This window comes from Apteryx rowi, unplaced genomic scaffold (assembly GCF_003343035.1).
Source record: "Apteryx rowi isolate R43461 unplaced genomic scaffold, aptRow1 scaffold_191, whole genome shotgun sequence".
Taxonomy (NCBI): Eukaryota; Metazoa; Chordata; class Aves; order Apterygiformes; family Apterygidae; genus Apteryx; species Apteryx rowi.
Genome location: NW_020448208.1, coordinates 982,010 through 998,471, shown reverse-complemented (window position 1 = coordinate 998,471; position 16,462 = coordinate 982,010). Strand labels below are relative to the sequence as shown.

General features: G+C 37.0%; 1 protein-coding gene across 7 annotated transcripts in view; it reads right to left on the bottom strand.

Annotated features, from left to right (window-relative positions):
• Nucleotides 1–16,462, bottom strand: part of SNX14 (sorting nexin 14) — a 59,697-nt gene that overhangs the window by 18,684 nt on the left and 24,551 nt on the right. For 5 of the 7 annotated variants that reach the window (XM_026062683.1, XM_026062681.1, XM_026062684.1 and 2 more), the window contains 5 exons: nt 16,233–16,388; nt 15,876–16,000; nt 14,724–14,782; nt 10,624–10,650; nt 6,635–6,767 (listed from right to left, as the gene is read on the bottom strand). In XM_026062683.1, the coding sequence (XP_025918468.1) occupies nt 6,635–6,767; nt 10,624–10,650; nt 14,724–14,782; nt 15,876–16,000; nt 16,233–16,388 (500 nt within the window). The remainder of the gene's footprint in view (nt 1–6,634; nt 6,768–10,623; nt 10,651–14,723; nt 14,783–15,875; nt 16,001–16,232; nt 16,389–16,462) is intronic. The other 2 variants (XM_026062685.1, XM_026062682.1) reach the window with 1 other exon arrangement.

Here is a 16,462-nt window from a genome sequence, read left to right as displayed (position 1 = left end):
GCAGAGTGCAATGCAGGGCACTGTAGAGGCATATAACTGACTTGCTCTGCAAGATGCAACACAGCCAGGATTGTGACTGAACTATTCCTTCAGCTGAGAGCTAGTTTTAAGCAAAGCCATCATAAGCATCAGTTCCAGCTGCAGCATCACACTCCCAGAAACAGATGCACCACAGAACAATGTAGATTTAATCCTTGCTGGCTGTGTGCAGGGCAGCTCTAATGCATTGAGCTCATATTCCATGCCATAAAATGTAATAATATTTTTTCCATACCCAGGCTGACCTTAGAACCAGTGCCATATGAGCACTGAAGAAATTCTTTAAAACTCGAACAGGATTCCCAGTGCCACACTGACATACGCTTTATGTCCATGATACTGCTATTACAAATGGGGTAAACTGCCCACAGATAATGCATCATGAAACTACCACACAGCATACTGAATTCTCAGGTCCTAGAGAATGACAAGGAAAGTTCTACAAATCTTTTAGGACCATAAACATAAAAATTATCTCATATACCTGAACTGAAAAATCCACACTTAAACAGATAATCTTGAAAAGCTATTTATTTCTCCAAACAATAATTAACCTGAATCTCATCTTCACCACGTAGAACAAATAAGAACAAAAAAGTAACCTGAAGCATGAATACGATTTTTACAAATGAGGAGAGAGGGACTGTGAAAAGGAAAGGTGGGGCTGGTCTTAGACTTGAGTAAGAGACAAAAGTAAAGCAGAAAGAGTTTGAGAGATTAGCTCTAGCTAAAACTACATGGGGGAAAAAAAGCTATCGTGTCTTCACAAGTGTAGGAAGTAGGTTAAGAAAAAAAAAGGCAGTCATATTTCTTTATAAAACTCAGATCGTTTGAATCTAATCTAGTCTGCTGCCTGGCAGCAAAAGCTTCTAATGGCAGGTCCTGCCATTTCACCTGCCAGACAAGGGACAAACTGCRGAGCTCGACCCGGAGCTCCATGGAAGTCCATCATTCTGCTACCACTGCTGCCACCAGCCCGCACAGACTGCAGCTGAAATCAGCACTTAGCTCTTCTCACTGTAATTTACAGAGCTGAGATTTATATTCAGATAATAGTTACTGTAAAGTGCATGCGACAATTGAAAAGTAAATTATTTTAGTAAGCCTCATACACATCCACACGTTTGAGAGTGTTGTCATTGGTTCAAATTAAAATAGGAGATTTTAGTGCATGAATTTACAACACTTGAGTACCTCCCAAACTAAAGAAAATTGAAAAGCATGAATCTAACTTTCAAGTCATTTCCCCTTAGCTTCGTAATTTAAAGTCAAATTCCCCTCAAATGCCAAGCCTAAATGACTTAATAAGTTTTCCATGTATGGGGATAATCCTACTAATACATTAAGGCAATACAGCATCTCTGAAATAACTTCAGAAGTTGCACATCTGGCTCCTCATGTACCAACAAACGTATTTTGGATTTGTCTGCACTACAACATTCACATGGTCATGACTCAACTGCAGCTGAAGCATGAATTGTTCAACACACACGAGTAATCTTTGTTCAGTTTTAAGCTTTGCCTTCACATAATACTGAAATGACCCTCAAACTGATTACAACGTGGACCATTGTCTCTCAAAATAGATTTCTGTAGATCCACTAACTGAATCCCTTCTTTTCAAAACACTTTTATGCTTCCAACTACCCAATTTACTCAATGAAAAGAGAAGCTGTGACAGGCAAAGAGCAATCTCAATGGCCAATCCACAGAGGTCACACTCAACTAAGAAGGTTCACAGTTTGAGAGCTAAATCACACACTGTGCTGCTTTCACAAAGCAACCAAAAATAAACTGAGCCTGAAATTAACAATGAAGGTTTACAAACTGCAGGACTAGCTTATACCGCAGAACAGAATAAATGGGACATACGCTTTCTGAAGAGCAACAACAGGGGTGTGAGGGAGCTTTACATATACCAGGTCTTCTGTATGAAGTCTTACGCTCATTTCCCCCTCCCCCACGCTTTAAGTGGTTGTCACGGCTGGATAAAAAGAGCAGAACAATGTTTCAGAATAGCAAATTCAAGTAAACAACAGTTTAGTTTCTGCAGGATGGGGCAGTATGAACTGGGTATGATTTACACTCAGTCCCCTAGCCTTTGAGAACAGAGCTACCAACACTTTATAATCCATCCTGACCATATCTGTATATTGGCATTAACACTAAATATACAATCTCCACTAGAACCTCCTTGCAAGAATGCAGGATCATTCTACAAGCAGTCAGACTTACCTGATTCTATAGTTTTTGACAAAACTAAATGCTTAGGCCTGACTTCATCAAAACTCAACTCTTGCCTGCATTTGCTAATTCCTTTCTTTGTTCATTTTACCATTGCTTGCAGCTCTCATCTCCTTGTATTTACTTAGTTTCAGACCCTGGACTATCCTATTGGTTGACACAGTGATTACACCAGCAGTACTGCAAAGAGTTAGCATACAGGTAGAGCAGGTACAGGTCAGCGTTGTTCTGAACTGCTCACAAAGGGGCCATAACCTCCCTGTCCATCTTGTTCGCTTGGCCCTTTTGAGGGCTGTATTAAATCAGCAGCAAGTTTTCACACACTCAAACCTCTTTTTAGCAGATTCCTCACCTGGCTTCTAGCCTAGCTGTTTTTGGTAACAATCCCATGCAAATTGCCAGGCATTTCCACGGTGCCTATCAGAACGTTTACGTTAACTGTAGGCCAGAAAGCATGAATTTCTGGGGGGTTTTAATCCTCTTTCTAAACTAACCCATAACAGTTATGGGTTGCCTTAGTCTCCTTCCACTTGTTTTACCCATCTAACTGTAAAGCCACAAATCCAGGTCTACAGGTCTTCTTGCTGCCCTGGGATCAATCCTTGTTTTTAATATGGAGAATATCTTTAGCTATATTTAAATTTAGCTGACAAAGATTGAGTCTGGTTTTATGGAATTATTACTATCATGTCAGCAGCTTACAAAGTTGTTTCCCAGAGCCACAGAAACCTGCTAACAGTTTTTTACCCCTATGTGGTTTTCTCAGACTAAATGGATCTTTTTTCTACAGGATCTACCTGTAACCAACATGACTGTCGAAAAAGGGGGGAAGGGGGGGAAGGGAAGGGGGGGAAGGGAAAGGGGGGAAGGGAAAGGGGGGAAGGGAAAGGGGGGAAGGGAAAGGGGGGAAGGGAAAGGGGGGAAGGGAAAGGGGGGAAGGGAAAGGGGGGAAGGGAAAGGGGGGAAGGGAAAAAGGAAAAAAAGGCATAGCACTCAGTCAGTTCCTCTTACCTGCACTCTGGGCACCTCTTCAAAATCTACCACAATAGGCAATCCTGCCACATGTTCTAAAATCTGAATCCTTCTCTCTTCAGCAGCTCACTTTTATGGTTACTGGAATCCTGCCTTAAGTCATTATTGAGGCTTTTAAATTTGGCATTTGTCTGGCAATTGCTTGACAGTCAGTAGAGGGAAATTCTTTCAATGTTCCCCTAATATAAGGAAGGTTGTCAGAAGGTTGCTATCCATACTGATGCTGATTTCATTCACAGTGCTGAGTCAAGTGATCATGCAAATTAATTACCACTAGCAAACTACCTCATTCTTACCTAATATTACAACTACCATTTTAAACCAGAAATATTGGGTTTTCTGCCATTACATTCACTTTAAAGGCATTTATCTATTCTTATAATTCTTTTTTTTTTCTTCCGATATACAAATGTTAATAGAAAATGTGCAACTTTCCTGCATATGGACAGTTTAGGAATAGTAAACTTGCAGCAATTTAGTGTTTTCTTTTGACTTTTCTTCTTTCCATCCACGGCTACCAATTGAAAGGACTTTGGTATTTCCCAATCTTTGTCTAAAATGCCTTGAGTAAAAATGCATCATCCTCCTTCCTCCAGAATTCATTTAACAAAGGAATGTGAGACGATGCTGAAATTAAAACTTTTCATTCCTGCCTGAGCTAAGACCATTCTGTGAATCTGAAATCTTTTCTCAGTAAGGATTAGACTCTAGCCCATTCATTGTCCATCTCTCTCACTGAAGTTGGTAACTTCTCACAGGAGCTCTAGCACAAAAACATGTTCCTTCTAAGAGCTCTAGCACAACTGCTTCAATAAGCACATCAAAAAGTATATATCAAGAAATCTCTACTACCTTAGCACTTGGTGGTGAGGTCTACCGGCAACAGAAATATGTTCAGGCTATCAGTAGATCTTTAAACAGGTTTGAGAAATTTTCTTAAATACTTTTTTTACGTGAGGTCAAACAATCAAAAACTTGTGAATATTTAAGTAGTCCATTTTGCAAGACTTACTCAGAAGTAAGTGTTTAATAAAGAAGCTCCCTGTAAAGCACAAGAATGGCTAGTTTCAGAACAAGTTAGGGCAGACTTCTGTATTTGACCTAAGTTTTCAGCTTGATTCCACTGAACCTACAACTGAATAGCAGGGATGACACATTAGTTTCCCTGCATGAAAAATTAGACTTCGACTTCTTTTCTCCAAAGATTTCACCTAATTAATCCATAATGACTAATTTCTTTCTCCTGTGCTTCTAAGCACTTTTTATGGTGCTCCTTATTCTTATCCTACGATCAAAAACAATTCTGGTTATAAAAAAAGGCAACATGTTAGTGAAAACAGATAAATGAATTCTGCATTTTGTGTTCAGCATCAAAATAATTTTGTTTTAGGGAGGAAAAAAGTCAGTATTCTCATCAACTCAAATATTTTGCAAAAAGCCATTTCAGTTTCCACTCAGATTAACGTCAGATCAAATTTTCTACAACTAAATCAACACTGGAACTGGCACCTTATTCCACTTACTTTCAACACTTACAAGGGATGCTCTGGAAAAAATAAAGATGGATAAATAATCTAGTTTTGGAAGAGAATTTTTAAGAGGATACTACTTCTAAGAGAATAGACTGCTACCTCAGTGCTGTACGCAAAGCTGCCACCAACACTGGAAATGGAAACTTGTAAAATACTTTAACCTACACCTCCGCTATGTTAGTATTCAGAATGTCAAGGTAAGATGCATAATTTTGAAAATGTATTCTTCAAAAACTAGACATACTAAGAAACATTTTTAAATAATTCTGCTTTGCTTGGATAGCTCAAACTTTCAAAAATTAAAAGGGAAACAAGCAGCTATATTGTTTCTGCTGAAATAAGATATAAATTAAGATTGAAGTTTTTCTCTCCCCAGGAAAACATGCAATCTCTCTCTCGTGTGGATTCTTTAGGAAAGTGCAAGCTCAAACTTCAGCTTTGTTTCTCAGCTGGGCTATTTCAAAGGGTCTCTCTCCTTAGCACCAACAGCAGTATAAGAAACTTTCAAAAACTCTGAGGCCTCTATTATTTGGCTGATGTTAACAAAATTAAACAAATACATTCAAAAGTTTAGAGGTGGAGCATTGGCTGGAGGAAAGAAAATGACAGAGATTGCCTAAGCCTTATTTCCAGAGAAAAGAGGTAACAAAATTTTGTATTATATCCTCTGCTTAAATTGGGAATTATATTTCCACTCCCCTTGGCTAGCAGAATCTGAAAGCAATGTCAGGAAGATAACCTATTTTCCTTATCTGGCCTCCTAAGAGAGAGGAGGAACTTAACTTTCCAAGAAAATAACTGCAAGAGTTCTACTCACTTAAAGACGTGACTTGTATGAAAATTTAAAGAAAAAGATATTTTGTTTACAGGCTAAGAGGAGAAAAATGGTAACCTAGAGTTGTAAGTTATGGAATCTTTCCAACCATCTTCTGAAATGCAATTCTGAACACAATGAATAATATAAATTCATTTTATACTTTCATCTTTAAGCTGTGCAAAATGAGCAAGCAGTTTATCAAGGTAATAGATACTTAGAAGTTGTGCTTGGTGAGAAATAGGTACAACAGTTTGTCAGTCACTTAAAAAATCTTTTGAATGGGCAGAAACACTGAAATCCATGATTATCAAAAAAAATTCTGACCCTCCCCCTTTTTTTCCCCTCATTTTCCATATGTCCCACAACTGTGCCTCAAATACCAATGTCCCAAACAATAATTCAACCATTGGCTGTATTCACTGTTGTTTAGCATGAAAGAAAAGCTTCAGCTGCAGGAGACACCCAAAACAAATGAAAAAGGACTACTGGCTCATGACCTTGAGAGAAAACACTACATCGCAGGCCAACGTCATAGCAATTTCTCCCATACTGCATCTATGTTTTTAAGGAATTGTGGCAAATTTGAGATGAATGGGCATGTCCCATGTATACCACTTTATCATCTAGAATTATAAAGAGACAGAATAAATTTTTACAGAGTAAAATTAATGAATTAATTGCTTACAGAGGTAATTCATTGCTTACAAAACATCTGACAGAATTACTTTTCTAAGGAAGACATTACTTTTAAAATTTCTCTCTACTCGAGCAATAAGTGCAGAGGTACACTACCTAGGAGGATGTGGCCTTGACTTATGAATGAATGAATGCAGGGAAAATGAGGCAATTTAATTGGAAGCTGGCACACAATCCCTGCAGTGAAGTAAGACAACAGAACACACAGAAACTTAATAAGGAATGAAATAACAAAAAATCAAGATTTAAAGACATATGTAAAATTTTTACTCACAAAATCATCTTCACCTTCATTTAAGTTGTAGTTAGGCAGCATAGCTCCTTCCATTGCAGAACTCTTGAATACACCTTTTATTTTGTTGCCTATTCTGCTGATTCCAAATGATTCTCCTCTTTTCTGTGTGGTCCTAAGATTACAGAAGCCGAAGTTTACAGTACAAGGCATATTATGTAGCAGTTCAGTAAGTCATTGTACATCATTTGGAGATAAGAGAAACAGCTGCATAAACAAGTAGCTGACATATTTACAATTCCACTTAAGTTAAAATAGTTTATGGCAAATTTGTTTGTCCTTTAACTGATCAGCAATATCTTGAGTACTCTTAGAAGAGATATGGCATTACCATAAGCTTAATCATGACTTAACACTTACACTCGTATTATTACAGTAATGCAGGACAAGGAATAAACAATTAACTATGCAAAACAATTTTGTTTTGACATCAGAAACTGTTACAGGCACGCATACCTAGAAGAGCACTAACTCTGTCCCTTTCCATGTATTCTTGTATTTAAACATTTATCCACTGTTGCCAAGTACCATAAATGGCGTATTTAAAATGTATTTTTTGCATAACATCCCAGAATTTTACAAGCATGTATGATGCAAGATACATACAAGCATTAAAGACAGACAAAAGGAATGTGCAAGGAGCAGCACTGAACATGAGAGAAAACAGATGGCGACTGAAGAATCTTGGCTTGAAGAGTCAATCTGCCTGAAAGATGAAAGTGTTTTAAAGTATTGTTCAGAAATAAAGCAACTTATGATAAAGCATCCAAAAAGCAACAAGTTAAAGAAAAAGAAAGAAAATTTGGGCAGGAAGTGCGCTCATTAGTGAGAAAACAAATTTTAGCATTCCTATGCCCTTATACAAAACCTGACAGGGAAGACTATATCGTGCATAGAAATGCAAGTTGGAACAAATTCCAGAAAGAAAAATGCTTCTATTGAACACAGAATTAACCTGATACTACTTACATCCATACAATACATACAGTTGATATGGAAGTTAAAAATCAATAAAGTGAATTGCAGAACCAAAGACGCAAAAGAACTTAACAGATTACTATGATCCAAAGGATAATTAGTATTTTAGAGGACAAAAACAAAAACCATAATTGAACACTGTTTTTCCTTTAACTGAAAAAAATAGTAACTACTACATTTAGCTGCTCAGGAAGACAGAAGAGCAGGGACCAGCAGGTAAAGCATCTTCATTCCCCATAAAACTACACTGACATCGCCAGCTGCTGACTCAAAATTGAGGGTAGGAGGGGTTTATTAAAGGAAATAATCTTCCTGTTTATAATAATATCCATTCTGTGTACACATAACTAAAATTGCATAAATTATCCACTGTTCTTCCAAATCTTTTGCCTTTTCTATCCCTTATTCATTATCAACTCCAAAGCAGAGACAGGCACCATCTATCTTTGCTATCTTTGCTATCTCTGCTAACAAAAGATAAGGTTGCCTGACCTAGTATAAAGTCTTGTTTGAACAATTTTACCTGTTTTTTTTAAAACAGCTTTTCCTACATTTTCATCAACTGAACTTTCTTCCGTGTTGAGTACCTATCTGAATCTTGTTCAAGAGCTTAAACATAGGACTAGCAAAATATGAAGAGTGCTCAGACAAAACTAGACAGCTTTCTAGAAGACTAATAAGTGAGACCACTGGCTTGACTTCTCCAGAAGTTTTCACCATTCCTGTGGGAACTCGCACAATTCTCAAGATTTAAAAAAAAAAAAAAAAAAAGTACAAGCGTAGAGATTTGATAGAGCATCGCAGTCTTAAATTTCTGAAAATTCTTTTTGCACTGATCATGCTCTAGCTGGAGGCAGAATACTACTTCACCAATAACTGCAGTACTGAGTTGTATAGGGCCAGAATCTAAACTAATAGCTAGGAACCACCATCTCCTGCCCTACTGCCCAAATTTTGGGCCCAAAGAATGCACCTAAAGGATTCAGAGCAACCCCTAAACTGGAACAGGAATAAAGTGACAAACATAGGATGGGATACTCTTCACAAGGAGAGAAAGAAAAATTAAGAACAAGGATATAGGTGAATAAGAGGGGACACAAACACATATAGGACAAAGTATGGAGGGAATATGGGACTGGTCTGGCAGAAATCCTTGAACAAGCACATACAGCACAAGCTAGCTTAAATGAGCATGGAAAAAGCCTGGGGAAGTTGGTAGAAACAGATATACAACAGAATGATCAAAGCTGAAGAAGCGGAACAAAACAAAAAATGATCAGGAATCAGGATGAAAGGCAGAGGGAAGAGACAAGACGAGGATATGGTCAGGTTCAAGGCACAGGGAAAGAAAGGGTTAAGTTAGAGGAGAGGTGGTGGCCAGTTTGGAACAGAAATCAAATCTTCCAAGTCTCACCACTCTGCTACTGTCAGCAAATATATATGAAACTCATTGGCAAAAGTTTCCCACTCCCTCTAGTACTGATCCACATAACAGCATTAGTAGATCGTCATTCTATAGTTGCTTTCCTGGCAGAGCTCTGTGTGGAGAATCTACAGGTTCCAACATTCCTGATGAATGATGTGATGACAACGGGTTGGAATATATTTTTTCAGTTTTCTTTCCTTCTTTTTTTAAGCTTCAGAAGTCACGCATGCATAATGTTAAAAATTACAATTGTCAATCACTCAAGAACTAGGAATTGCTGAACAAAAACTGCATTAGTGCCACTGCGCACTATGGTATTGTTTCAATTGTGGATGGTTGCAAAGTAATTTTCCCACAGGATCCATGCCTTGCTTAGTGCACAGAACAGACCTTCTGAAGTGATCAGTCAGGGTTATGCAGCTGAAGAAGCTGTTGTCTGGTACTTCTCCTCTCTTCTCCCCCCGCAGCTGTTCACAAGTTGTATATATCATCAGACAAGCTAGATTTTTACAAGCACGTGAAATCAGAGCATTATTTTTTTTAGGCTAACTTGGAACCCTTACACACAATGAGGAGAAACGGTGAGCACATATGGCTGCACCTAAAAATCAATAAACTGCACTTATACTTCAAATGTTATTTATTGCTTAGCACTCTAGCAAGCTATAACTCAGTACGCTAAACAAACATAAAACAAAAAGTTTCTTTGTACCTTGATCCCCAATCTGTAACATGGAGATGATAATGTTCTCTCAAAAGTCAAGAATGATACGAGACATGTTTGAGACACTGATGCTCTACTGACAAATTCTAAGGAACAGCCCATGATGAAAAAATTGTTTTCTGAGTTTGGATATTGTGTATTTAATATGGCACAGATAATGAGAAAACAAACCATTGAACAACTACTAAGGTATTAATAAGCAATTAAGCGATCACAGACTACCCAGAGCATGAATGAAGAAGATAATTATCAAAAAAAAGTATGCATTTTAAGCATGTGTTGTAATCAAAACTACAACAGTCACAAGGCTGCAGAGAGAACTAATTTGGGCGATTCCTATTTTTGAGTGTTTGACTTTAAACCTTACAGCATTCATAAAAACAGTTATATTTGCATGCGATGAAAAGCAATGGTCATATCGGACACATCTAKGCAAGACAGAACAAGCAGCTAAAGTGGATGAAACCTCAAATCTGGAAATGTGATAAGGAGTAGATAAAATTTTGGAAAACTGATACAGAGTAGCTAGCACACACAGGCAAAAAATGCTTAAAGTTATGCAGATGTATTTCAAAACTAATAACGGACAAATAGTTAACAGCAAAGAATAATATATTGCAAACTTGTGAAAATTAGTAATTAAGCAATTTCTAAACACTTGTGAAGAAAACATGAGGAGTAAGCTTATTTTGGGAAGAAATGCAATTTAGTCCAGAGAAGACATTTACATGTTCTTAAAAATAAAATAGCCAGTTAACTGCTGTTATAAAGGCTGTGTGATGTAGGCATGATAGATGCAGTCTAGCTAACAGACAACATTTATTGAGTGTTAGATTGACTTACCGAAAGTCATCCAAACTCAGGCTACTTCTGCAACAACAGGCATATAAACTGCCTTAGAACCCAGGGGAAAATAACATAAAAAAAATCCCAAACTTGAAAGACCTATCCCAAGCAAAGCTGAATAACCTACAACCATCACTATAGATTAATCAAAAAAAAATGGTACAAATAAAAGTTTCTTACCTAAAATCTTAGAAAACGAAATTTAATATCCAAGAGTTACTAAAATCACCAGTGCCTGCACATTTGATTGGCATAATCACCTTTGAACTAAAAACCTCAGTCATTAAAACTTTAAAGCATTCACTAACATTCAGCACAAGCAGCTACCAGTTTAAAGAAAATGTTTTAAATTCTTAAAGCTAACTGTAGTGCTAAGCTGGTAGCAAACTTTTTCTATAATCTGTGTTCAAAAATCATGTGGGAGTCTAGTTCATTTGGCCAATACAAAGAAAAGGCTGTCAACTTATTTTATACAGTAAAAATCTCTGTATCAGATATAGTAAAAAACCACTACTATAAACTCAGAATGTAAAGGTCTCTTAAAAAAAAATAATGGATTTTAAGAATGGTCATCTATTTGACATTCTGCATAACTTGAGTCATAGAATCAATATGCCAGCCATCAACTCAGTAATTCCGATAGGAGTGTTCAAATGTACTAGCATAAATACAATCACTATACACATGGTTTGTCTTTAGTTCACAGGAGCTACTGAACTCCAGACAAACTGATACATCATATAGCTTATGGGATTTAAGTTGTCACATTTCAGATTTTATTTTAGAAAAAGAATTGATTCTAAAGCATCTAAGGCACCTTCTTCAGTATTGTTAACTGCAAAATTGGAAACATAACCCAGCGAATGGAAACTGATGCTGACAAACAAAAGCAATTACATTGCACACAATTGCTTACAGACTTCTAATTCTGTAGGTTGTATTCCTAATCACTCCCCCAAATTGTTAATATCTCCTCCTACTTGGGCCCTCACTTAAAAAATGTTTTAATTTTATTGCACTTCCAAAGATGAGAAATCAGAATGCTTCTATTTCTGTATGTCATCATGATGCATAGAAAAGCAAGGCAAGTATATACCTATCCAGAAGTCTGGGAAATTATACCACATAATGGCTTCTTTTTTTTCTTCCCTGTTAGGCTTGAAACACAGCATGCCTTTAAGTAATATATTACAAATATATAAATGAGAGAGAAATAAAATTCTTGTCCTCTCTTCCATATGCCCAAAATTGAAGTCACCAGAATTAGAACTTAAAACGTAAGTTTTAATTGGCCATATCCATTAAAAATGAGGTAAAAAATACCAATTATAGAGTTAAACTGTTGACAACCACTGCTCAGTTATCAGGACATTCCCAGTGCGACTTCTTAAGATTCCAAAAATACTTGGGACTTCTCACCTATTACCTTAGTAGTTTGCATAGCACATTATTTGTCTGATCTGTACACCAAAAATTAAGACTGTTTTGTACAGTAAATAGAAACAGTGATTTAAAACAGAAATTAAACACTAATAGACAACCCTTTCTACCTTCCCACTGCATTCTCCAGAAAATGCTTCATAAAGATAAGTTTCTGACCTTACAAGGAGTGAAATCTTTCAACACATTGCCCATGTACATTCCACTGGGACTTCATATCCACTACTTGATCTCATAGACTTTTTAATCAGCAGTATCCATGCAGTACATGCACAGTACCCCAGCAAACCATCAAATCAAAGACACAGAAGACAAAACTGATCTCTTTGCCTGTATTTTCTCTCAACTGGAACTAATGCTAAAAGAGGGGAGAGAAGGCAGGATGAGGTATGTGCATATGGATAACATCTGGAATAATTCTGTAAGTGATCTCTTTTTCTGGCAGTGATTGTCCATAGCACATTTTACAGAGGGAAACTCCTGCAAGCTGCAAGCAAACTATTTTCTGATAGGACCTATGTTTCATGCAATATTCACTGAGGCACCACTTCAGACACATACAGTATCTCATATAAACTGTAATACCTACTTAGGCATTCAAATCATGCTAAAATGTGAAACAGATACATTTTCAGTAATGCTGAAGATGCTGTTTGAACTCCAAAGGAATGTGTTGTAACAGTTCCCAAATGCATCACCTTTGCTATTTTGTAACCAGAGATCTATTTCAAAATCTCCAGGTAGAGACTGCTTGTAATTTCATTCATTTTATTTGAAAAGCAAAGCACCAAGGAGGTGACCTAGCTGGTTTCATACTTTAACTAGAACACCAAGATGTAAGAAGTGTATAACAAAATACCTCTGCCCTTTACATGAAACTTTTGGGGAAAGATACCAGAAGACAGATTTATAGGTCTAGATGAAACCCTGTAGGCATCTTCAACAGAAGCTTGAGTGTGTTTTAAGGTTACCATTCCCAGTGTAGTATCATATAGGGAAGAAATGCAGCTGGCCTAGCTGCCTTCCATGCCTCTCTGCTAAGGAAGAGTTTGTAAGCACCAAGTCAAGAGAGCTACTCCACAGCTTGAGTCTTAGGTCCATGAGAGCTACAAGGACTATGTATAGATGTCACAGATGGATCTATTGGAGAGAACAACAGTGTGAAGTTTTTCAAGAACATTAGCAGAGATAAGAGGGATCACACATTATATACTCCTCATAATAGACTGAGTCAAGGGGGCTAACTAGGTATTTCTTAACTAAAAGTAGAAGAATTTGATAAGCTGGTCTTCCTCCTCTAGAAGGCAATCTAAGATGACAAACATGAGCATTTTCTACAGTATTGTGGATCTTGTTTCATACACAGAAAGAAAGCCTTTCCAAATTAAAAACTGTCTCATTACGATTTTTTTTCTTTTGATTAGAACATAAGCAATTCAGAGTCAAGCTATTCTACGACCGAGGCATCCAGCATTTAAAAAAAGAAAAACAAAAAAAACAAGAAACAAAGAGACCTCGAGCTTACTCACCCCACCCCTGCAGTGGAAGATCTCCCATCTTCCTTAAGGTCAAAGATATTGGGATGACTAGTTGGGGCACATAAGACATCCAACCATTCAGGAGTCATCAAAATCAAATGGAGTACTGTTCAGTTTTTCAGTAAGCTCTGAGAATTAAGAGGCTCAGCAGTTTTACAATAGATATCCTCTACAAGATCCAAATGGGTCCAACTTCCACTGGAATGAAACAAGGGAACTGATGGATCTGCTTTGTTGGTTGACATGGGAACAGGTCCACTCTGACATAGCTCTAGTCTCAAAAGAGTTCTAGGAAAAACTCACTCTTCAAAGACAAGCACCTACTATGGCCACCACCAACAGTCCAACAGACTGTAGTAGTAACAAGGGACAATAAAGATAGCAGAGCAAAAATTGCAAACTGTCTTTAGTATCTGCATCATTTTCCCAGTGTGAGCTGCATAAACACTTTGGTTTGCAGACCTTGAAATTTGCTCCTATTCTCCACTCCACAGGAGATATTTGGTCTTCTCCACAGGCCCTAAGAGCCTGAAGGTGGTCTGTAAGCATATAGCCCAAACCAAGAGATGACGCTTCTGACACTACACCTCTGCAAGGAATGGGAAGAGCTGGGGAAGGGAAAACACATTTGACCTAGGGGAAAAAGCAAATCCTTCTTGTCATAACAAGAGGGGATTCCCATAGCACGACAGGCTAGTTAGGTTGGACACTGTACCTGCTCCTGTACGGCTTGAAATCCAAGGTGACCCAACTTTGTACCAATACGGTACAAATGGTACACCAATATGGTGTTCATATTTACAATAACTGGAAATCACCATTTTATTTCCATGTTATCTTCTTTGTTGTCATTGTACATTTACTTTCCCCTTCTCCCTTCTCAAATGTTGAGGTCTGAATCTTATTTTAAATTCTTTTATGTAAAACACTTCAAAGTGAAGAACCATCTTCTATAATATTGCTTGCTCCTCCAGCAAGTTATTTGTCTATTTAAAAAAAAGTACAGCTAAAAATGTAGTCAAATTAATATCAGGCAACAAAAACACATCTACGGCTTAATATTTTGAGACTTTCAATCAAAAAGCAAACAGAAAAAACTTAAGATTCTGCCAAACGTACCTGCTAAACTTTGAATTGCGTGTTGGTGACTCTGCTCCTCTTAAAAGGTGCCTGAAGTACTAAAAGTAGACACAAGAGAAAATATCAAAGAAAACACTGGCCTACTGAGGTAAGGGCAACTATGCAACAACATTACAGAATTCAGGAAACAAGAACAGAAGTAAGTAAAAGGCAAGCTGACGTTAACCTGGCAGTTAGGATATTAATCTGGAAAAGGACATACCAAGATTACAATATATGCTCCCAGGAATAGTTATTTTACATTAAATAGTCTTGGCATTAAAAGATGAAAATCAAAACAGAAATAAAACTAAAATTAAGCCCCATAACCCATGCCTCTTCCTCGTTAAACATCATGTGTTTGAAGCATTATACTACAATTGAAAAGGTGACCATCAATACCATCTTCAGGAGAGGCACTTTATGAAGAATGACTCCAAGGTACGCACCCTATTCCTAGCACAAGTCAATATATTCTGGCTTAAATGTGGGGAACTTAACATGCAGCCTGATTTATACACACAAACTCTAAAAGGGACAAGAATTGAGACTCACCCCCGTGCTTAAACATTTCCTATGGGAAGGCTTTAGGCAGCTGTCTGCTTGGCACAGGGAATTTTTTTAAACTTACTTTCAGAACCCAGTTTGCTCCACTAATCATAGAACACTAATCATCGTTTGCCTAACAAATTATTTTGAATGACCCTCCTGAAAATAGACACCTGACTTTTAGGAGCTGGAATGCTTAACAAAGACACCTAAATAAAAACTTTGAATCTTTTTTTAAGTACCTTTATATTTTGAAAAGTAAATAAAGAGAGTATTAATACAGTTTCATGTCTATCATGTAGATTGGTTATGCATCAAATTTGCAATTATAAAAGGAGGGAAGCCTTTTGTAACAGCAGTGGTAAATGTTAATTATTACAACAGGAAATGAAGATTTTTTTTCTTTTTATTCTATTGATGATGTGTCAAGCCAGAATAAACACAATTTTCTTAGTGAGATTTTTCCTGGCTCTGCAGTGCTAACTAAAGTGGAATATGAAGATAAGCTTTCAGTTACACATGCACATACTTGCTGTAAATAGGGTATCATCTTAAAAAATATAATCTTGCTTTAAGACTAGTCTTCAACTCTTTCTCGCTTACCTCATCGCTGTGACAAAACATGGGAGTAAAAACATTCTCAAGGAGAGAAAGAACGTGCTCATAAGCTTCAAAAAGACATCTCATAGTTTGAAGTTTCACAACATCCACATACGGACCTTCAGCAACTACAAAAATTTTGTAAATATAAATGATGTTAGTTGTTTTTTTTCCTAGACTGAGTTTTTGTTTGCTTTGCAAGCTAATGCAAGTCTGACATAGACTTGTTTAAAATACAAAAATATTGACAAAACAAGGTTTAGGCATAACATAGCAGGGTGGTAACACATTTTAAAAATCATGATAAAAGTAATGCTTTCTAATTCCAGTGTAAATTATTCCTTTCAATCTCAAACTTACTTCTTTGAATCTCTTCTACTATGAAAGGATCAAATCTAATTTTGTCAATGCTTTCATCCAAACAATAAGTTTTGTAAATTTTCTGTACTTCTTCATGAAGAGCCATCTTCTCAGTATCTGATAGTTCTGGTCGCAAAATTCGGTCATTGAATTCCTCTAAGAAATAGGGGAAAGCAAAATGCATTTGTTGACCAACTTGGCAAAAAAGTGGCATCTTGAAGTGGTGTATA